The sequence below is a fragment of the Taudactylus pleione genome, unplaced genomic scaffold, assembly GCF_031769625.1.
Source record: "Taudactylus pleione unplaced genomic scaffold, aTauple2 ptg000008l, whole genome shotgun sequence".
Lineage (NCBI taxonomy): Eukaryota > Metazoa > Chordata > Amphibia > Anura > Myobatrachidae > Taudactylus > Taudactylus pleione.
In genome coordinates, this window is record NW_028284411.1 from 2,266,862 (window position 1) to 2,290,057 (window position 23,196).

Consider the following 23,196-nt stretch of genomic DNA (forward strand, 5'->3'; position numbering starts at 1 on the left):
TCAATCCAAATCTATTCAAATAGGTCCCACATTACCCTGCGCACTAAAGCCCCTGGGGGGGCACTTACAACCTCAGGAGCTGCGAGGAAATATCTGCATTAAGTGCAACCGGTGGGACTTATCCACTAGGGGTAAACCAGAGGTAGCCAACCATGGTCCTCGAGAGCTACCAACAGTGCATGTTTTCCAGGTCTCCTCACAGAATCACAAGTGAAATAATTATCTCCACCTGTGGATCTTTTAAAATGTGTCAGTGAGTAATGACTACACCTGTGCACCATCTAGGTGGTCTGGAAAACATGAAGTGTTAGTTGCTCTCGAGGACCGAGGTTGGCTACCCCTGGGGTAAACCATAGATTCCTGCACTTCACACGGAATTTATGGTTTACCGCGCAGGGAAAATGCTGAATAATTGAATCGCTCCGGGCTTTTAACCTTAACTTTTCCCATGCTGTAAACACCGCGGGAAACTGAATAAGCCACTAAATTAATAAAAGTATAAAACTGACAGCACTTTATAGAAGAATGTGTTATTCTTATCCTGGTCATGAGTGATACAAGGACAATGTACACATCAGATGGGATGTAGCTGACATCCCTGCGCACAAAGCCGGCACTCACAAGCCCGGCGCCAAAATCACGGCAAGGGTCAGGATACTGGCTGCAGAAACCCTGCGGCTGCGATACGGAATGTAAATATATGGGGTTGGGGGTAGATTCAGAGGCTGCAGGAGCGGAGGGTTAGGCTGCGGATAAGGAGGGTTAGGAGGGTGGTTACCTTACTTACCTGCAGGCGTCAGCATTTCAACAGTCTGTATTCTGTCGTCGGTACTGCGACCGCCGGCAATGTGTGTACCGGGATCGCATACCTGACCCCATCAGACATAGATGGAGCAATTATCTATAATACTATGCTATACTCACCATCTAGGATATAGTAGTACTGTACAGGCTATAAGACAGCCTTATGGGGGCTGTATCTGCTCTGCCCCTGCTGATATCACTGGATCTGCCCATACAATGACAGTCTAAGAGCCCAAAATGAAGCAGCCCCTCCTGAAGCCCCGCTGTGAGAGGGCTATCGCACACTAACACTGCGGAGGGTCCCGAGAGGCATTAAAAACTAGAGAGAGAGACTAAAACACCGACTTCCCTGCTGTGGTGCAGACGCCATGGGAGTTTATTATGGAACGGAAACGTGGGAAGTGCTGAGGAGTTTGTGACCTGTATAACGAGATAACATAAGACCAGCCATGCCGCCTGCATCACTGGTCCTATATAGTTACCTATTGGGGAGGGCGCCTGTAAATATCATTTTGGTGGAGAGCCGTCTTCTAGCCTAATATATACAAATATAAAAATAACACTATTATACCCTTTCTCAGAGGGTATACAATCGGGAAGCCGGCTGCCTTAATACTGGCAGCCGGCTTCCCGACTGTCATATCCCGGCGAGGGTGAAATGGCGGGCGTCTATATCTAGACGCCTGTCATTTCCCCGACGCCGGGAGACAGGCGCCCGGCATCCCGATCGAAGGGACAGCCGCGGGGGGGGGAGGGTTAGGTACCCCCCGGGATGGTTAGGTTCAGGCGAGGGGGGGGGGTTAGGGTTAGGCACCCCCGGGGGGAGGTAAGGGTTAGGCACCTGTAAGGAGGGTAAGGGTTAGGGGGGTAGGTTAGGTTAGTTTATACTTACCTTAGCGATGATCAGGATTTCCAGCGCTGTCGGGCTTCCACTGCCGGGAACTCTGCTTTTGTCGGCCGGGCGCTGCCGGGAATCGTACCACCGGCCATGCGTCAGCCGGTATTTCATACCGCTTCCTCTCAGAGCTATTGATGTCATTTAGATTATACAGCAGAGTGTCTCCCCAATATTGCCAATGAGAAAGGGGAACAAGGGTGAAGTACTGTATATTGGAGACGACTTTCGGTTCTCGCTCAGATGCCGCATTCCCCACTTGATAATGTGAGTGTTTTGTGTTTGTTTCCAGCCCTGATGACAGAATGACATTTCTGAAACGCCGGTTTTTCCACTTGCTGTATATAGGACTATCCTTCCCTGTACACTGTCATAATGGGCGACAATCCCAGTGCAGCGGACTCACTTGATAGTATCAATTCCGACAATGGCGTAAGCGAAGAAGATTGGATTATATGCCACATCTGAGCCCCGGAGATTGAATAGCCCTACGGAGAGGTGGGGAGAGATCAGGTTAGTTTCCTATACACTGGGATGTTATGTGAATGGAAAGAAACGGACTGTGTGGAACTACACATCACAGAATGCCCGGCCACAGGTCTAGCATGCCCTAATAGCAAAACTGTGATAGGGCACGCTGGGACGTGTAGTTCCACAGAAACTGGGGTCCGCATGTTGAATACCCCTGGCCAAGACTAACACAGAAACTAATTACCTACTATACATGTCACGCTAGTAACTAATATGTTCCTGTAACACCCACACACCAATTTCTGCATCTGTGCCAGAATTACAGCAGTATCTGTGTTTTTTACACTAATAGAATACCTGCTCAATCTGTCCACTGCCTTCATTTACATAGAGTGCTGCTGGCATTAGGGAGGAGTTATCAGCAAGACGGATGTTATATGGAAGCGTCACCTGACACCTGCCCCTGTTATAGTATTATACATAAAGGCTCCTTACATGCAACCTCATCCAGCGCAGTCAGGACCATCCACGAGGTTTTCCTTTCCGCCATCTTTGCCCGTAACGCTACAATCTTCTCCTGCCATGACAAACCTGTGAAGACAGTGACACATTTATATTATAGCCGTCTCGGATATGAGGGATTTTACCTGTATCCATCTCAGTGGAGGCTGCCATTTTGGAAACTGGCAGCTAGTGATGTCACTGGACCCTAGTGGACCGATAGGCTGCGATCTCACTAACAACGTTGTGTACCAACACTAAATACAGATATAGCATCAAAGGCACCACTACATAAACACTCCCCGTTGATGACAGTAGCTTCAATGGTTCTACTCGATATTGCATCCATTGTACCACGGATACAAAACCAAGGTGGTCATTGTTACCCATATTGCATTATGCGATAACTGCGCCATTATCCCAGCACTTCACCCACAATAAATATGCGGCAACGCTTCAGCTTTCTCTACAATCCTGAGTGTTCGGTAACTCAGCGAGATAATCTGCTTGGTCCTCCGGGAGTCACACAGAACATGGGGGAGGAGTCACACAGAACATGGGGGAGGAGTCACACAGAACATGGGGGAGGAGTCACACAGAACATGGGGGAGGAGTCACACAGAACATGGGGGAGGAGTCACACAGAACATGGGGGAGGAGTCACACAGAACATGGGGGAGGAGTCACACAGAACATGGGGGAGGAGTCACACAGAACATGGGGGAGGAGTCACACAGAACATGGGGGAGGAGTCACACAGAACATGGGGGAGGAGTCACACAGAACATGGGGGAGGAGTCACACAGAACATGGGGGAGGAGTCACACAGAACATGGGGGAGGAGTCACACAGAACATGGGGGAGGAGTCACACAGACCTGTGTAGTTCAGTCCCAGGGTTATCAGGGGTTTACACGGCCTCTGCGGGCGGTCTGTCCAGATGGCGTCTATGAGGTTGTCTCGCACAGCGACCAGGAGATGACCGGCGTTCTTCAAAGCCAGAGACAGGTTCTTCCACTGGTCTGCAGGGGACAGAAATAACATTGTAACAATGGGAATCCACCCGACTTGGCTACACTGATCTACCTGTACTGAGTGTGCTAGGGCCAGAGGTAGGATGGTCAGAGAGAGCCCATTACAGCCCATTACTCACAATCCACGCACGGCGAGGCTAACCAATCTGCTTCCGTCTGTGCAGCAGTCAACATGCTGCCCTCTAGCTGCTGTGGAACTAACATCCCAGCATGCCCTGACACAGCTTTAGCATGCCCTAATAGCAAAACTCTGGCAGGGCATGCTGGGATGTCTAGTTCCTCAACAGCTGGAGGGCAGCATATTGAATGGCTGTACAGAAAACACTAAAAAAAAAACATACTGCAAATGTTATTCACAACGTGTATACGCTGCAGATGCAATTACAGAGCAAGGAGCAAAGTCACATGAATGATTATATACCGGCTGGTATGATAAATGGATCTACTCCAACACGCGAGCCCTCGGGAAGCACGCTGATCAGCCAGTCCTCCTGTGTGGGAGTGTCCTTCAATCCTGCAACAGATAACACAGGATTAGTATGGAGGACAGAGACGGCATTTATTCTGTTACAGGGTTAGCTCCAGTGCAGGTTAGGATTTACTGGTGTGTGGAGGAATAAAAGATGGGATTTTGGCTCTCGCATTAATTATTTTTTCCCCTCGGTCATTTGTGGGGGGACGCTGGATAATAATGGGGTATACAGGGCAGTGAACTGGGCACTTTAAATTTACCAGCAAGAGCTCAAGGGGTCTATTTACTAAGCAGTGTTAGGAGAAGTGAAGAGTGAAAAGTGATAAGGTACCAGCCAATCAGCTCCTAACTGCCATCTCACAGGCTGTGTTTGAAAAATGACAGTTGGGAGCTGATTGGCTGGCACCTAATCACTTTTCACTTCTCCTAACACTGCTTAGTAAATAGACCCCCACGCCGTCTATATACCCCTATAGGCTGCCTGGGAACTTCAGCACTTGTCTAACAACGCTCCAAATGACTAAACCAGAGTTCCCCAATGACAAGAACAATCCTAACTAGGGACCTAATTCAGAGATGTACGTATAGCCGATGGTTTGCGTCTATATCCGATGGTGAGAGACCTGGGCATGTGCACAGACGCCGCACTGCGCATGTACAGATCTAGTTCTGCAAGATCGCTCGCAGCGCCCTGGACTGACAGGCTGCAGACGCTTGAAGGGTTGCGGCAGTCAGCATTGCTGAACGTTTTCTGGGGGTGCTGTAGCCAGGGGCTGCGTTCTTGGACGTAGCTCACTGGCTTCAGCAGCAGCATGAATTCGCCGGTCACCCTGAGTATCCGGAGGGTCTTTAGACGCAGCAGTGGATCAGAGAACCTGGCAGGAGTAGTCTATTTAGGCAAGACGCCACCTGCAGCGTTAGTATATTATCGCACAGCCGCTGCCGCCGTTTATGTGTTGTTAGCGTACATCTGAATCAGGCCCTAGGGTAACATAGTAAGAAATCGCGGACAAGTACAGAAAACACAAAGGGCCCGAGATGTGCGCTAATCACACAACCGCTGGGTCTATGTGATAACACGCTAATGCTACAGCTGCATCTGTGTCTTTATGCTAATGCCACGTCCAATTTTTAAACAACTGAGACGCCCACTTGCAGCGTCTTAAGCCAGTGCATTTCCGTCAGCCCCATCCCTATGGCCGGTGCGGTTCCTCCGTTGAGCATGGATCCATGTCCGAGCGGCTCTGCGTTTTTGAAAGCATCAACACCCCCATAACCTCCCAGGAGCGCACATTATAATCCTTAGACCCTGCCTCCTATTGCGTGCTGAGTCTCTGTGCGCAGACAATAGGGGCCCATGCGCGGTGGGACTCATACACATGCACAGTACAAAAAACATTGGTCATCTGCATGTATAAAAGGAGCGAATCCAGGGTCCCCCAATACACTACGAGAAGAGGATTACAAAAAAAAAAAGAGTGTCTAGCATCCACTTGGGGGTTAACTGATTCTCTGCAGACATCCCTAAGCTGTCTCTAAGGGAGGGTGAGCAGCAGCTTAGATCCCAAACCGGCATTTTGTGATGTCAAAGTATAAACTCTGTACCATTTGGTGAAAGTGTGCACCAAAGACCAGATGGCTCCACGGCACAGAAGCTCAGCAGACATCCAACGCCATACAGGGGGCCTCCCACCAATCTGGCAGAGCTTTTAAATCGCAGGTATCACACAAGATCCTCTACCATATGTAGAATGTCTATGTTCCAAGTCTTTCTGGGCCAGTCCGATGCTACCAGAAACATCCTCTCTTTTTTAACTTTTTTAGCATAAGTGAAAGTTTTGTTACAGAAGAACACCGGTAGATCAGATGAAAGCTCCAGAAGGACGGATGTGGCATCTACTAGAAAGACATGTGGACTCCAAATCCTGCTGCACAAGTGCTCTACCTTGAGGTTCATCCGAGATACAATCACGTCAAGGTTGCCCCCCAATGGTTCACCAGCTGTTGAAAGGCCTCTAGATAAAGGAACCATTTTGCATTACATGGATGAAAACCGTTGCAATAGCTGGATGTTTTTCTCCCACCTTGTCACATGATCCTGGTGGGCACCCTTTGCATCTTATGTAAGCCCAGCCTGTGGCATATTCAAACTGGGTTTTTATGGATCTTCCTTGCAAGAACTGGCATCTGCTGCCCAGGACTTTGACTCCTCTAAAGACCCTGTACCTGGGACTGAAGACCAAAGGCACCCAAGACTTGAAAGCTGGCGTCCACTTTCACTATATAATCCATTCCTAGATTGATGATGACCCCTGTTGACATTGTTGCCTCTCAATCACTAATAAACTGATAGGTGCACACCTGCAGACAGACTGAAGAACAGACTGGTCAAGTGCTGGTGAGACTTGCTCCAAATAGAAACTGGTTCTTTTTGGAACACCCTTGAATGGAATTTCATGCAAAGGTGAAATGACACCTGCCTATGAGGCAATGGTGACTTTGTCAGTCGTTGCAATGAGAGGATCCTTTTCCTCCGGTAAGAAAACCCACTGCTGGTGTGTGCGTAACAGAAGTCCCAGGAAGACCAGCCACTAGGAAAGTCAGGTTGGATTTCTTGAAATCTAGAATCCAACAGTAGGATTCCAAGGTCTGGGTAGTCTCCAGAGTTTGCCTTGATCAGAAAGCCCAGGTGAGGAAGGACTGTCGTACCCCTGGACCCGGATCTTAGAAGGGCAGCCATTGCTATGATCTTTATGAACACCCTTGGCACTGTAGCCAGGATGAAACGGTAGGTCTATTAACTGAAAATGACGGGACTCAAATGCATATCTGAAGACACACTGGTGTCCCTCCCAGTCGTTTATGTCACAGGAAACCATGAACTCGTTCTGTTCCATGCTGCTGATAACGAACCTCCAAGACTTAATCTTGAACCTGTCTTCCTTTAACAGAACATTTAGGGATTTTAGGTCCAGAATAGGTCAAAAAGAGCCATTCACTTCCTGTACCAGAAAGAGACTGGACTAAAAAGCCAAATCTGCTGTCCTAGTACTGGAGTTCTTGAGAACACAATCCTCTAATTATATTTACTGACAAAGTCACGTTTGCATAAAAAATCTGTGAAGGATGGCGGTGCAATTTGCAAAGTTCCATTCTCCTGGGGAAAGAGGAGACTGGATGGCTGCCCTCAGCCATTCACAATTTATCTCCAGGGAAACCTATAGAAGCGTCTATACAAAAAGCATCTAGATGAGGACTTCATGAAATCTATGCTGTATCCCTAACTTCCCATGCCTCACAACCTGTGGTGGAAGAGAAGGAGACGACAGAAGTTCCTGGGTAAGGAGCCTGCCCGCCACGCCAACTGTTTGTAAGAGCATGGAACCTGGATGCGTCGCTGTCCAAGCCTGCTTACCTTTCTGAAGCCCTCCAATGTGAGTAGAGAATGGACCCCTGAAAATCTGAATCTTCAATTTATCATATAGATGAAAGGAGAGAAATCTAGGACCCGTGGGTTAAGGGACATCGACAATGAGAAAATAACTTTTCTCCTATAGCCTGAGAAATTCTCTATTCCAGCTCGGGACCAACCATGACCTCCCCAGATTATGGATAGGACTCTTGGATTTGGCGCCGCATCTTAAGTATGAAGCCAGAAGGCACAGCTGCCGCTTTTGTGCTCTAGAAAAGCCGGTGGTAGTCACCTTCCCCTCCAAGGAAGAGAACAACTGAAGAAGACTCAGCAGTGACCATGCCAGGCCTGAGACCAAGCCTGCTCATCAGTTGCAGTCAAGTTAGAGACCAAAAAGGTCCTGGTCAGAGCCGCAAGAGAGAGCAATGTCACTTCCCATGGTTTCTGTGACTCCATTAGGGAACTAGAAGAGGGAGAACCCCTCCACAGCTCCCAAGGGCATGCAAAAAGCTGATCTCTGCAATAACCTGGGTCAGCAACTTTGACTCATGCTGGCTCCGCCATTTCATTGGCTTAGCCTTCAGCATACTCTTTTCACCGAACACAACAAAATGGGCATGACAAGTAAAGTTGCACAAACCAGAAGGATGTGGAACTGCAAAAGGCAGAAAGTAAGATCTAAAACAACAGATGGACTTTCACCTCCACCAGAGGGCAGAAGACAGTCCATCAGGAAAGTATTGATCATACAATGATGTGCTGGTCTCAGAAACTCATGTAGCAATCATGTTGGTGTTATAGAGGTAACTCGTTGTGTGGCTCCAACACCAGTATATCTATAAGCTTTCATATTTCATTTCTGTCATCTATAACTAGTAAGATATAACTGTATTGCCACCAGAAAAGTGTATGCACCTTGTTTTCTCAAGACAAAGGGGTCTCTGCTTCTGGTCTTAGACAATCTTGTGGTGGTCTGTTGTCCTTATAGACCCAGGACACAAGCCAATATTTGCCCCTTTATTATAAAACCAGTCCTGACCGCAACTTTAAAATCAGCTAGATACAACATATAGGGGGGGAGATGTACTAAGCTTTTGAGAGTGATAAAGTACCAACCAATCAGCTCCTGTCACGTTACAGGCTGTGTTTGGAAAATGACAGTCAGGAGCTCATCGGTCGGTATTTTATTACTCTCCACTCTAAAAGGCTTAGAAAATCTCTCCGATAATGAGTAACATTCCACCTCACCCATCTTCATGAGCGTCCAGTTGCTGTCCATCTGCTGGGCTGCCTGCAGGAAGTACCGTCCATCAGTCCACAGCGCGGCATTCTGCTCGGTAACTACTGCAGTGCCTGTTTATACCAAACAGAAGGAGAACTCATCCAGGCTGGTCACACAGACTTGACACAAAAAAATACATATCCATAGAAAAACAATCGACTGTGCTTCAACAAGATGGCACAGTCTACACGTATGTGCTGCAACCAATCAAATTGCAGCCCTCATTCTTCTAGCACAGTTTAGATCATGAAAACCTATTGGCTGCCGTGTATTGCAGCATATTAGATAAGCCTAAGACTTATCTTAGGCTTATCTCATTTCACTCTGTCTCCTAACACTGCTTAGTAAATAGACCCCTAAGAGGGGTATTCAATATGGGAGCGAAAAGTCCGTGCTGGACTTTTCCCTCCACATCGGAGCTTTTCCTGGGATAAAGTATGGGGCGCGCGCCCGCTTTATCCCAGTATTCAATTAAAAATCAGCGAAAACGGGACCCGGCAAATTGGGAGGAATGAGAAAAAACGAGAATTTTCGGGAATTCATTGTAGGACCCCCCTAAAGCTGTCCAGACATGGGGGATCACTATGGGTACCCCAGTTTTTGGCTGCAAAAGAAAGTCGGGGTTTGAAATAGCTGCGGCAGGTGTTTTTTTCCCCGACATTGAAGAAGTGATGCAGAAGAGCACTTAGGTTTTTTTTTTTTTTTTTAAGTGGTCCCATCAAATTTGAAAATGAAAATGGGGGTAAGCATTGGTTTTTAAGTCCCTAGAATGACTTTTCAAAATTCTGCAAAAATGCACCTGCCGCTAGCACCTGCATTCTAGAAAACACCTGCCGCATACATGGGGACCCCCCCTGAGGCTATTCCGCTAATTAAATAATTTTTTCAAACACTTTTTTTTTTTAAACCCCAAAATTAAAGTAAATTTTTTGGGGGTGTCCAGATTTTTTTTTTTTTTTTTTTACACAGTTCCTTTTTAAATGACATTAGCAGGACTGCAGGCTCATTTTTTAAGGCTGCACCCCTAAACCCCAATTCTGCACTTTTTTTCACCATGTAAATCATGGTGAAAACTTATCCCCATTTTTTTTCAAATACTTTTCGAACTTGCGAAAAGTCTTTGAAATTGAATACGGGGATGATTGAAACATGTGAAAATTTATCGCCGTTTCTGACTTTTCGCAGCCTAATTGAATACCCCCCTTAGTATCAATCCTCTGGTAGAGTGAAAGAGTGGAGAAGTTCCCATAGCAACCAACCACCTTCTCACTAGTATTTATCAAGTACATTCTGTAAAATGATAGGTAGCAGCTGGTTGGTTGCTAAGGGCAACTTTTGCACTTGTTCACTTCTACCGCTCTTTAGAAGGCTCGTTAAATCTGCACCTCTATATATAATATAGAAGTAAAGGTATTTACAAAGGAGGGAATATCCCTTTATACACCCACCTGCAGAGCCATTAAATCCGGATATATATTCCCTCCGGCAGTCGCAGGGAGCATTATATTCACTCTGGAAAAAGAGAGAGTTAGACAGGCTTTCAGTGTATGCACGATGCCGTCTATACAACGCCTGACACATTTACATACACTCACACAGCTACAGCTCACATGTCACAGTATATACAGTACATACACGCATTACATGTGAAGTCAGCGCATGTATAACATACTGATCTGTGTGTGCATGAATTATGAATATGAAAAGGGGAACGCTACCTTTATGCATTTTTATATTCTGGGCAGATTTGTTTTGTCGCCCTTGTATAGGACAGTTGTGTTATTGTCCGTCTGGCGCACCACTCGCACTTGTCACACGTGTAGGTCGGAGGACAAGCTTGGGCAGATGTCAAAGACCTAAGTAACCTAGAGTTTGGGTGAACACCTGACCAGACAGGGCACCATTAGAAGGATGACGGGTACGGGGAGATGCCATCAATTCATAACGGAAAGTGACATCTGCAGCCTTTTCAGATCCTTAAATCCGGCAATATGTTGCCAATTAGGTCTAAAATGGGCTCAAAAGGTGTCAAAATGGCCACAGCTATGGGCACCTTAGGGGAAACAGACGCTGATAAATATAAACACACAGAGGGTGGAGATCTTCTTTCACTGATCTCTAATCCATTTACTACTGGTCCTAGATTTCCCCTGAAACAAATCTGCAGCTTTAAAGAGTTTTCCAGGAAGGGTCAATCACAGATGTAAAGTCCAGAGAGGAGGAAATTCCCGATGACAGGAAGTACAGTAACAGCCATTTTGTTTTGTGGCTTGTTATTAAATGGACGACAGAGGTGAGGAAGACACAACCTGTGGTAAACTCAGACTTCCCCAGCCAAGACAAGAACTTAAACTCTGCGGTTGGTCAGAAGTGCAAGAAAACCAATATTGTCCCTGTATGTTATAGCGACACATTTGTACCTCTGCGCCCATTGCTAACAATGTAATAATAACAACATTTCAGTTATTGAAGTGAGCGCTCCTGAGGTGGAAGATGAACCTTGTGGTGATATTTTACTTTGTTAATTATCAACACTCTGGGTCTGATCCGCATTTACAGTGGGGCAAAAAAGTATTTGGACAGCTACCGATGGTGCAAGTTGTTGCACTTTAAAAGCTGAGAGAGGTCTGTAATTCCCATCATAGGTACAACTTCAACTGTGAGAGACAGAATCAGAACAAAAAATTCCGGAAATCACATTGTATGATTTTTGAACAATTTATTTGCATATTCTTTCGGACAAAAAATATTTGGACAATCAAAAAGTTTAACTCAATACTTTGTAAAGTAACCTCGGTTGGCAATTACAGAGGTCAAACGTTTCCTGTAGTTCTTGACCAGGTTTGCACACACTGCAGCAGGTATTTTGGCCCACTCTTCAATGTAGCTCTTCTCTAGATGTGTCATGTTTTTTGGCTGTTGCCGGGCAACACGGACTTTCAACTCCCTCCACAGATTTTCTATTGGGTTGAGGTCTGGAGACTGGCTAGGCCAATCCAGGACCTTGAAATGCTTCTCCTTAGTTGCCCGGGCGGTGTGTTTGGGGTCATTGTCATGCTGGAAGACCCAGCCATGTTGCATCTTCAGTGCTCTTACTGAGGGAAGGTTTTTCCCCAAAATGCCACGATATATGTCCCCATTCATCCTCTCCGTAATACGGATCAGTCGTCCTGTCCCCTTTGCAGGAAAGCATCCCCATGCATGATGTTTCCACCCCCATGCTTCACAGTGAGTATGGTGTTTTTGGGATGCCACTCATTATTCTTCTCCCTCCAAACACGGCGTGTGGAGTTTATACCAAAAAGTTCTATTTTGGTCTCATCTGACCACATGACATTCTCCCAATCCTCCTCTGGGTCATCCAGATGGTCACGGGCAAACTTTAGATGGGCCTGGACATGTGCTTACTTAAGCAGGGGGACCTTTCGGGCGCTGCAGGATTTGAATCCATGATGACGTAGTGTGTTACTAATGGTAACCTTTGTGACTGTGGTCCCAGCTCTCTTGAGGTCATTGACCAGGTCCCCCCGTGTAGTTCTGGGCTGATCCCTCACCGTTCTCAAGATCATTGATACCCCACGAGATGAGATCTTGCATGGAGCCCCTGGTCGAGGGAGATTGTCAGTGATCTTGTATTTCTTCCATTTTTTAATAATTGCGCCAACAGTTGATCTCTTCTCACCAAGCTGCTTGCCTATTGTCGAGTAGCTCATCCCAGCCTTGTGCAGGTCTACAATTTTGTCCCTGGTGTCATTAGACAGCTCTCTGGTCTTGGCCATGGTGGAGAGGTTGCAGTCTGACTGTTTGAGGGTGTGGACAGGTGTCTTTTATACAGTTAACCAGTTCAAACAGGTGCCATTAATTCGTGTTCACTCTAGCTCCGGCGGCAGCCCGAAAAGGGGGTGTAGCAATTGAAAAGGGGGCGTGTCTATAGGACGCGTCCCCTTTTCGTCACTCTTGGGGGCGTGCCCGGCACTTACGGACACGCCGGGCAGCCCCCAAACGCTGCAGACAGGGAGAATAGATGCCGGGCGTCTTTTCTCCGGCGGTGACTGATTCACCACACATTTCTCCACCCGCGGAACACTGCGACCCGCGGGTGAAGACGGCACCCGCAGGCTGTGAGGGCAGGGCGCTTTTTGCCCTCCTTCTGGAGGACAGGGTGCTTTTTGCCCTTCAGAAGGAGGGCAGGCGCCGCGCCCCGCTAAAACAGCCTAGCGGGAACGCTACATTAATACAGGTAATGAGTGGAGGATAGATGAGCTTCCTAAAGAAGAAGTAACAGGTCTGTGAAAGCCAGAATTCTTGCTGGTTGGTAGGTGTCCAAATATTTATTTTCCGCAGGAATATACAAATAAATTGTTTAAAAATCATACAATGTGATTTCCAGAATTTTTTGTTCTGATTCTGTCTCTCACAGTTGAAGTGTACCTATGATGGAAATTACAGACCTCTCTCATCTTTTAAAGTGCAACAACTTGCACAATCGGTGGCTGTCCAAAAACTTTTTTGCCCCACTGTAAATGCCATCACAGATGCAATATCTCTCGGATCGCAGTTGCAAAAATATGCTAATGACGCAGTGCTTAGAGACGCCCACTGACAGCATCTCACAAACGCCGCTCATTCACAAAACCGAAAACAGTGAACGATGATCAGGCAGCCATCAGCCACCTTGAAAAAGCTTCCAACTAGCAGTGAAACGCGTTGGTGTTGCACCCTGATTTAAGGCACTCTGCACTTTATAAGAACAAGCACCTCTCTCATCTATTGGGACTTTGTCCACAATTGGAATTGCCCAGTTTTTTGGCACCAGTAGAAGTGCTAAACCAGGATTACTACTTTGCGTTTGGGACCTTTTGCATCCAAGACCATCGCTAACCAAGGGTACCGCTGGATCATTTCTCAAGCCGGTAATATATTCCTTAAACTGGAGCACCAATACTGAATTGAACTCTGTTGGAGCTTAATTAACTTTGTTTGTGCCTGCAAGGGGTGCTTTCTTCTCTTCGAGAGCATTAATCTAGACATGCATGTCCGCAATTGTAAGTCACATGTGCCTATATTCATTTGTACATTTTATTACTGAAGGATGAATTGTTTTATCAATTGCTTTGTGTTATTAATGTTACTTAAATTTTACCCAGCGGTGCTTTAGCTATCTTTAGTCACAGCGCTTAGAGACGCCCACTGAAAGCATCTCACATCCGCCGCTCATGCACAAAACCGAAAACAGTGAACGAAGATCAGGCAGCCATTAGCCTCCCGCAGTAAGTTTAGTCTGCCGCATAGCGGGTCGCCAGACACAACGAGGGTTCTCCTGCTGCAAGCAAGGACGCAGTGGCTAATTTATGCACGCCCTGAAAAGTGTTTAAATGGTCCTGACATGCCTGCGTTTCTCTAACCAACCCGTTTGTGTGCGCGATCGCAAAACAATCGCTGCACATGTGCAGTTCAGCTTACACGCATGCGCAGTGGCCAACAATTGCTGACATCATGTAAATATCAGCATTGCTAATGCCAGATTCCGTACGGCTAACGCGAGGCTCCGTACAGCCAAGGCCAGACTCCGTACAGCCAACGCCAGACTCCGTACAGCCAGCGCCAGACTCCGTACAGCCAGCGCCAGACTCCGTACAGCTAACGTGAGAGTCCCTGCAGCTAACGCGAGAGTCCCTGCAGCTAACGCGAGAGTCTGTGTGGCTTTAAGAAAGAAGCTGCACCGCCCACAGATTATATGCCAGCTGCCGTACCAGTCATCATTAGTACCGGTGTGTGCACCCGCCCCATGCTAGATGCATGAGACCGGTCAGGAACAGGCTTCCATTCTCCATGCGTACGACACTCCTATGAGACAGATCTCTTGCATTACCGCCCAGTTTCAGACCATCTCACGCAAAGCGACGTTCGACTAAAATCCGGCCGAAAATCACGTTTGCGCACGCGTTGTGATGTAAAACTCGCTATTTGCATCCGCTGCAGAAGATACTGACTCAGAATCAGGCCCTTTCTGTAAGCACCTGCAGCTCTGTAACGACATTCAGCGGGCATACCTGGTGCGCGTCCCCAGAAGGCACGATGTAGGCCTGGATTGGCTCAGTGACACTCATGGAAGATCTAAGGCTCAGTCTCAGCTGCCGCAGGAGCTCGGTCGTTATCTTTGGTGCCATTCCTAATGCCTATAAGGTAAGAGGCAATTTATAAACAAAATGTACCAAAGGCAGACATTGTGCAACATTATAAGAGCCCGTTACTGACAGCGGCGATACCCCCATCATAGCCCGTTACTGACAGTGGTGACACCCCCATCATAGCCCGTTACTAATGGTGACGCCCCCATCACAGCCCGTTACTGACAGCGGTGATACCCCCATCACAGCCCGTTACTGACAGCGGTGACACCCCCATCATAGCCCGTTACTAATGGTGACGCCCCCATCACAGCCCGTTACTGACAGCGGTGATACCCCCATCACAGCCCGTTACTGACAGCGGTGATACCCCCATCACAGCCCGTTACTGACAGCGGTGATACCCCCATCACAGCCCGTTACTGACAGCGGTGATACCCCCATCACAGCCCGTTACTGACAGCGGTTATACCCCCATCACAGCCCGTTACTGACAGCGGCGATACCCCCATCACAGCCCGTTACTGACAGCGGCGATGCCCCCATCACAGCCCGTTACTGACAGCGGCGATACCCCCATCACAGCCCGTTACTGACAGCGGCGATACCCCCATCACAGCCCGTTACTGACAGCGGCGATGCCCCCATCACAGCCCGTTACTGACAGCGGCGATGCCCCCATCAGAGCATGTTACTGTGATGCCCCCATGAGATTGTTGCTATTATACTCTCAAACCAGCAGGCATTACTATAATACTCATGAAGACCACTCTGTTACCCCCCAGAGTGATTATTATAACACTCATCCCATATAAGGGTACCAGTTATTATAATACCCCCAGCCCTGACCGTGCCCCAGTGAGACTTACACCTGAGCCTGTTACCGGCACACCCCTCCTTGCCCGTGCCCTGCCCCAGTGAGACCACCCACCTGGGCCTGTTACCTGCAGACCCCTGTGCCCCAGCAGCAGAGAGAGAGACCCCCACCTGACTTCCCGTCCTGTGGCCGCAGCTCTATCAATGGAGCCGCTCAGACAGTTCAGCCGGAGCCGCAAGTGCTGCCGGAAGTTGTAGTCTCTGCTCCCTCCTCCTCCCCGTCCGCTACTACTGAGCGAGAGCTCTGCTCGTGGACTACACTTCCCAGCATCCGTCGCGGCTGATCTGCCAGCCCATTACCACCTGTGCCAATGTGCCACCGCTAGTACTGAGTGTACTGATAGATCTGTGTCTTATCTTTTAGATGGCAGCGAGTAGGAGCCATGGACTGTACTGGGATACACATGGGCTGTACTGGGATACACATGGGCTGTACTGGGATACACATGGGCTGTACTGGGATACACATGGGGCTGTACTGGGCTACACATGGGCTGTACTGGGCTACACATGGGGCTGTACTGGGCTACACATGGGTAGTACTGAGTGGCACATGGGGCTGTACTGGGCTACACATGGGCTGTACTGGGCTACACATGGGGCTGTACTGGGCTACACATGGGTAGTACTGAGTGGCACATGGGGCTGTACTGGGCTACACATGGGCTGTACTGGGCTACACATGGGGCTGTACTGGGCTACACATGGACTGTCCTGGGCGACACATGGGCTGTCCTGGGTATCACATGGGCTGTACTGGGCGGCACATGGGGCTGTACTGGGCGACACATGGGTAGTACTGAGTGGCACATGGGGCTGTACTGGGCTACACATGGACTGTCCTGGGCGACACATGGGCTGTCCTGGGTATCACATGGGCTGTACTGGGTGGCACATGGGGCTGTACTGGGCGACACATGGGCTGTACTGGGCGGCACCTGGGGCTGTACAGGGTGGCACATTGGCTGTACTGGGCTACACATGTGACTGTACCGGGCTACAAATGGGCTATACACATACACTACACATGGCTGTACTGGCTACACATACACTACACATGGCTGTACTGGCTACACATACACTACACATGGCTGTACTGGGCTACACATACACTACACATGGCTGTACTGGGCTACACATACACTACACATGGGTGTACTGGGTATACACATACACTACACATGGCTGTACTGGCTACACATACACTACACATGGGTGTACTGGGCTACACATACACTACACATGGGTGTACTGGGTATACACGTACACTACACATGGCTATACTGAGCTACACAGACACTACACATGGCTGTACCAGGCTACAAATGGGCTTTACTGGGCTACACATGGCTGTACTGGGCTACACATGGCTGTACTGGGCTACACATACACTACACATGGCTGTACTGAGCTACACATAAACTGCACATGGCTGTACTGGGCTACACCTGGGGCTGTACTGGGTGGCACATTGGGCTATACAGGGCGGCACATTGGCTGTATTAGGCTGCACATAGGCTGTACTGGTTATGAATACCTAATGATCTATACACCCTAAATGTCGCTATTTAGTGTTATAAGTCGCACAAGAAATAATTACTTTCCAGACTTTGATTGTGGTTCCAAAGCAAAAAAAAATATTATTCTCCAAAAAGCATATAGTTACACACTGTGATCTAAATACAATTAGCGCAAACAAATTATACAATCACTAGGTACAGTAGAATACATACGCATGCGCTCTGGATCCAGATTTCCGGCATCAAAGGTGAAGCCTCCGTCAATAGCAAGAAAATGATGACTAACTAACAGATTCAGAGTGCATGGTTATGTACCCTCACAGAGATAGGCAATACAATAGAACAAGTTGGCATAATCCCATTGGTTCTTCTTCCTGGTTCTTCTGTTACGATACAGTTCATAGGGCAGTTTGTATTGTAATAGTTCAGCCTCCAACAGTTCTTTGTGTTCGTTTTCCCGCCGAAGAACAAATCTAAACTGGCTGCATTACAGAGTACATTTCAATGCCTAACTCTCTGTGATCATAATTTGCAAACACATGTTGCGATCTCCCTGCCGATGGAACCGGAGATCTGCAAATAAACAGTGGTTTAGAATAACACCAAACACGGTCTGCTTATCATGTACTAAACCTAAGATCTTATGTGTAGCTCTTTTACTGAGCTACACATAAACTGCACATGGCTGTACTGGGCTACACCTGGGGCTGTACTGGGTGGCACATTGGGCTATACAGGGCGGCACATTGGCTGTATTAGGCTGCACATAGGCTGTACTGGTTATGAATACCTAATGATCTATACACCCTAAATGTCGCTGTTTAGCGTTATAAGTCGCACAAGAAATAATTACTTTCCAGACTTTGATTGTGGTTCCAAAGCAAAAAAAGATATTATTCTCCAAAAAGCATATATTTACAAGCTGTGATTTAAATACAATTAGCGCAAACAAATTATACAATCACTAGGTACAGTAGAATACATACGCATGCGCTCTGGATCCAGATTTCCGGCATCAAAGGTGAAGCCTCCGTCAATAGCAAGAAAATGATGACTAACTAACAGATTCAGAGTGCATGGTTATGTACCCTCACAGAGATAGGCAATACAATAGAACAAGTTGGCATAATCCCATTGGTTCTTCTTCCTGGTTCTTCTGTTACGATACAGTTCATAGGTCAGTTTGTATTGTAATAGTTCAGCCTCCAACAGTTCTTTGTGTTCGTTTTCCAGCCGAAGAACAAATCTAAACTGGCTGCATTACAGAGTACATTTCAATGCCTAACTCTCTGTGATCATAATTTGCAAACACATGTTGCGATCTCCCTGCCGATGGAACCGGAGATCTGCAAATAAACAGTGGTTTAGAATAACACCAAACACGGTCTGCTTATCATGTACTAAACCTAAGATCTTATGTGTAGCTCTTTTACTGAGCTACACATAAAATGCACATGGCTGTACTGGGCTACACCTGGGGCTGTACTGGGTGGCACATTGGGCTATACAGGGCGGCACATTGGCTGTATTAGGCTGCACATAGGCTGTACTGGTTATGAATACCTAATGATCTATACACCCTAAATGTCGCTATTTAGTGTTATAAGTCGCACAAGAAATAATTACTTTCCAGACTTTGATTGTGGTTCCAAAGCAAAAAAAAATATTATTCTCCAAAAAGCATATAGTTACACACTGTGATCTAAATACAATTAGCGCAAACAAATTATACAATCACTAGGTACAGTAGAATACATACGCATGCGCTCTGGATCCAGATTTCCGGCATCAAAGGTGAAGCCTCCGTCAATAGCAAGAAAATGATGACTAACTAACAGATTCAGAGTGCATGGTTATGTACCCTCACAGAGATAGGCAATACAATAGAACAAGTTGGCATAATCCCATTGGTTCTTCTTCCTGGTTCTTCTGTTACGATACAGTTCATAGGTCAGTTTGTATTGTAATAGTTCAGCCTCCAACAGTTCTTTGTGTTCGTTTTCCCGCCGAAGAACAAATCTAAACTGGCTGCATTACAGAGTACATTTCAATGCCTAACTCTCTGTGATCATAATTTGCAAACACATGTTGCGATCTCCCTGCCGATGGAACCGGAGATCTGCAAATAAACAGTGGTTTAGAATAACACCAAACACGGTCTGCTTATCATGTACTAAACCTAAGATCTTATGTGTAGCTCTTTTACTGAGCTACACATAAACTGCACATGGCTGTACTGGGCTACACCTGGGGCTGTACTGGGTGGCACATTGGCTCTACTGGGCGGCACATTGGCTGTATTAGGCTGCACATGGGCTGTACTGGGTATGAATACCTAATGATCTATACACCCTAAATGTCGCTGTTTAGCGTTATAAGTCGCACAAGAAATAATTGCTTTCCAGACTTTGATTGTGGTTCCAAAGCAAAAAAAGATATTATTCTCCAAAAAGCATATATTTACAAGCTGTGATTTAAATACAATTAGCGCAAACAAATTATACAATCACTAGGTACAGTAGAATACATACGCATGCGCTCTGGATCCAGATTTCCGGCATCAAAGGTGAAGCCTCCGTCAATAGCAAGAAAATGATGACTAACTAACAGATTCAGAGTGCATGGTTATGTACCCTCACAGAGATAGGCAATACAATAGAACAAGTTGGCATAATCCCATTGGTTCTTCTTCCTGGTTCTTCTGTTACGATACAGTTCATAGGGCAGTTTGTATTGTAATAGTTCAGCCTCCAACAGTTCTTTGTGTTCGTTTTCCAGCCGAAGAACAAATCTAAACTGGCTGCATTACAGAGTACATTTCAATGCCTAACTCTCTGTGATCATAATTTGCAAACACATGTTGCGATCTCCCTGCCGATGGAACCGGAGATCTGCAAATAAACAGTGGTTTAGAATAACACCAAACACGGTCTGCTTATCATGTACTAAACCTAAGATCTTATGTGTAGCTCTTTTACTGAGCTACACATAAACTGCACATGGCTGTACTGGGCTACACCTGGGGCTGTACTGGGTGGCACATTGGGCTATACAGGGCGGCACATTGGCTGTATTAGGCTGCACATAGGCTGTACTGGTTATGAATACCTAATGATCTATACACCCTAAATGTCGCTATTTAGTGTTATAAGTCGCACAAGAAATAATTACTTTCCAGACTTTGATTGTGGTTCCAAAGCAAAAAAAAATATTATTCTCCAAAAAGCATATAGTTACACACTGTGATCTAAATACAATTAGCGCAAACAAATTATACAATCACTAGGTACAGTAGAATACATACGCATGCGCTCTGGATCCAGATTTCCGGCATCAAAGGTGAAGCCTCCGTCAATAGCAAGAAAATGATGACTAACTAACAGATTCAGAGTGCATGGTTATGTACCCTCACAGAGATAGGCAATACAATAGAACAAGTTGGCATAATCCCATTGGTTCTTCTTCCTGGTTCTCCTGTGACGATACAGTTCATAGGGCAGTTTGTATTGTAATAGTTCAGCCTCCAACAGTTCTTTGTGTTCGTTTTCCCGCCGAAGAACAAATCTAAACTGGCTGCATTACAGAGTACATTTCAATGCCTAACTCTCTATGATCATAATTTGCAAACACATGTTGCGATCTCCCTGCCGATGGAACCGGAGATCTGCAAATAAACAGTGTTTTAGAATAACACCAAACACGGTCTGCTTATCATGTACTAAACCTGAGATCTTAAATACAGTCACTTCATTACATAATTAATAATGAATAAAACCTTGAATACTAACCTTAATGCTAGGGAACCTTTCTATGTAAGTGTGCAATGTGTAAGTGTAAGCATATTAAGAAAAGACGCTAGTTAGCGTTGTGCGTCTGCGTGTTTGTGGAGTACGTTTTTTGCAGGATTGTTCATATTATATGTTTTATGTAATGTATGTATATATATAATGAGAACTTTTAACATTGTTCTATTGCGTGGGAATCGCACGAAGCTAAATAATAACATCGCCGTATGTACTGATATTGTGTGAGATTTGCTAAAATGGCGTTGGGCGGCCATTCACAAAATGGCGTCGTGCAGATTTAAATTTTTAACAGATTCTGGCCCTCATTCAGAGCCGTACGATCTGAGCAGAGCGCACGCTCTGAATGAGGGCCGCCCTCCATAATTATGGAGCGTCCTCCTGGACGCTCGTATAGCTGTGGGTCACCACCCACAGCCTATACGAGCGTGCAGTTTGATGGCCGCGATGGTCTTGACCATCGCCACTGCGAGCCGGAGCCTGCGGTTGAGTTTTTCAACCGCAAGGCCCGGAGTGATTTTGGCTCTATCAGAGCCAAAATCACTCCCACTGACATCACTAGTGATGTCAGTGGGCCGGCTTCTGACGGTAGGCGTTCCCTTGGGAACGCCCCCGTCAGGGAGGCAAGCCCACCAAAGGGGACGTGCTGTCAATCAACATTGACAGCACGCCCCCTTTGATCAGACACAACGAGCGAAGGAAAGTCCTTCGCTCGTCGCGTCTGGCGCATGCGCACGACGGAGCTCCCGCCGTCGTGCGCATGCGCAGTGCACAACATCGACCCACTTGCGAGTGGACAGCCGCTTGCGAGCGGGTCTGAATCAGGCCCTCTGTCTCAGCCAATTATCCAGCTTCGACATGGACTACACATAAGGCTGTACTGGGCTACACACGTGACTGTACCGGGCTACAAATGGGTAGGACTTGGCTACACATGGCTGTACTGGGCTACACATACACTACATATGGCTGTACTGGGCTACACATACACTACACATGGCTGTATTGGGCTACACATACACTACACATGGCTGTACCAGGCTACACATGGCTGTACTGGCTACACAAACAATACACATGGCTATACTGGGCTACACATGCACTACACATGGCTGTACTGGGCTACACATGGCTATACAGGGCTACACATGACTGTACTGGCTACACATACAATACACATGGCTAACTGGGCTACACATACACTACACATGGCTATACTGGGCTACACATGGCTGTACTGGGCTACACATACACTACACATGGCTGTACTGGGCTACACATACACTACACATGGCTGTACTGGGCTACACATACACTACACATGGCTGTACTGGGCTACACATACACTACACATGGCTATACTGGGCTACACATGGCTGTACTGGGCTACACATACACTACACATGGCTGTACTGGGCTACACATACACTACACATGGCTGTACTGGGCTACACATACACTATACATGGCTGTACCGGGCTACACATGGCTGTACTGGCTACACATACACTACACATGGCTATACTGGGCTACACATACACTACACATGGCTGTACCGGGCTACACATACACTACACATGGCTGTACTGGGCTACACATACACTACACATGGCTGTACCGGGCTACACATGGCTGTACTGGGCTACACATGGCTGAAAACTGTGTTAATGTAAGATATGTTTTAGTAAATGTATGTATTTATATAATGAGGACTTTTAACATTGTTCTATTGCGTGGGAATCGCACAACGCTAAACAATAACATCGCCGTATGTACTGATATTGTGTGAGATTCGCTAAAATGGCGTTGGGCGGCCATTCGCAAAATGGCGTCGTGCAGATTTTAATTTTTAACAGATTCTGTCTCAGCCAATTATCCAGCTTCGACATGGACTACACATAAGGCTGTACTGGGCTACACATGGGGCTGTACTGGGCTACACATGGGGCTGTACTGGGCTACAGAGACACTACACATGGCTGTACTGGGCTACACA

At 46.9% G+C, this 23,196-nt stretch overlaps 1 protein-coding gene across 3 annotated transcripts in view; it reads right to left on the reverse strand.

Moving 5' to 3' along the window:
• Window positions 1–16,078, reverse strand: part of XPNPEP1 (X-prolyl aminopeptidase 1) — a 79,248-nt gene extending 63,170 nt beyond the window's left edge. The window contains exons 1-8 of one of the 3 annotated variants that reach the window (XM_088464510.1): window positions 15,946–16,078; window positions 14,924–15,049; window positions 10,319–10,382; window positions 8,837–8,941; window positions 4,126–4,218; window positions 3,549–3,692; window positions 2,666–2,761; window positions 2,106–2,187 (exon numbers count right to left, since the gene is read on the reverse strand). In XM_088464510.1, coding sequence (XP_088320636.1) covers window positions 2,106–2,187; window positions 2,666–2,761; window positions 3,549–3,692; window positions 4,126–4,218; window positions 8,837–8,941; window positions 10,319–10,382; window positions 14,924–15,040 — 701 coding nt within the window. In that variant the 5' untranslated portion in view covers window positions 15,041–15,049; window positions 15,946–16,078. Of the gene's footprint in view, window positions 1–2,105; window positions 2,188–2,665; window positions 2,762–3,548; window positions 3,693–4,125; window positions 4,219–8,836; window positions 8,942–10,318; window positions 10,383–14,923; window positions 15,050–15,932 lie in introns of all 3 variants that reach the window. The other 2 variants (XM_088464499.1, XM_088464504.1) reach the window with 2 other exon arrangements.
• Window positions 16,079–23,196: the final 7,118 nt, after the last annotated feature.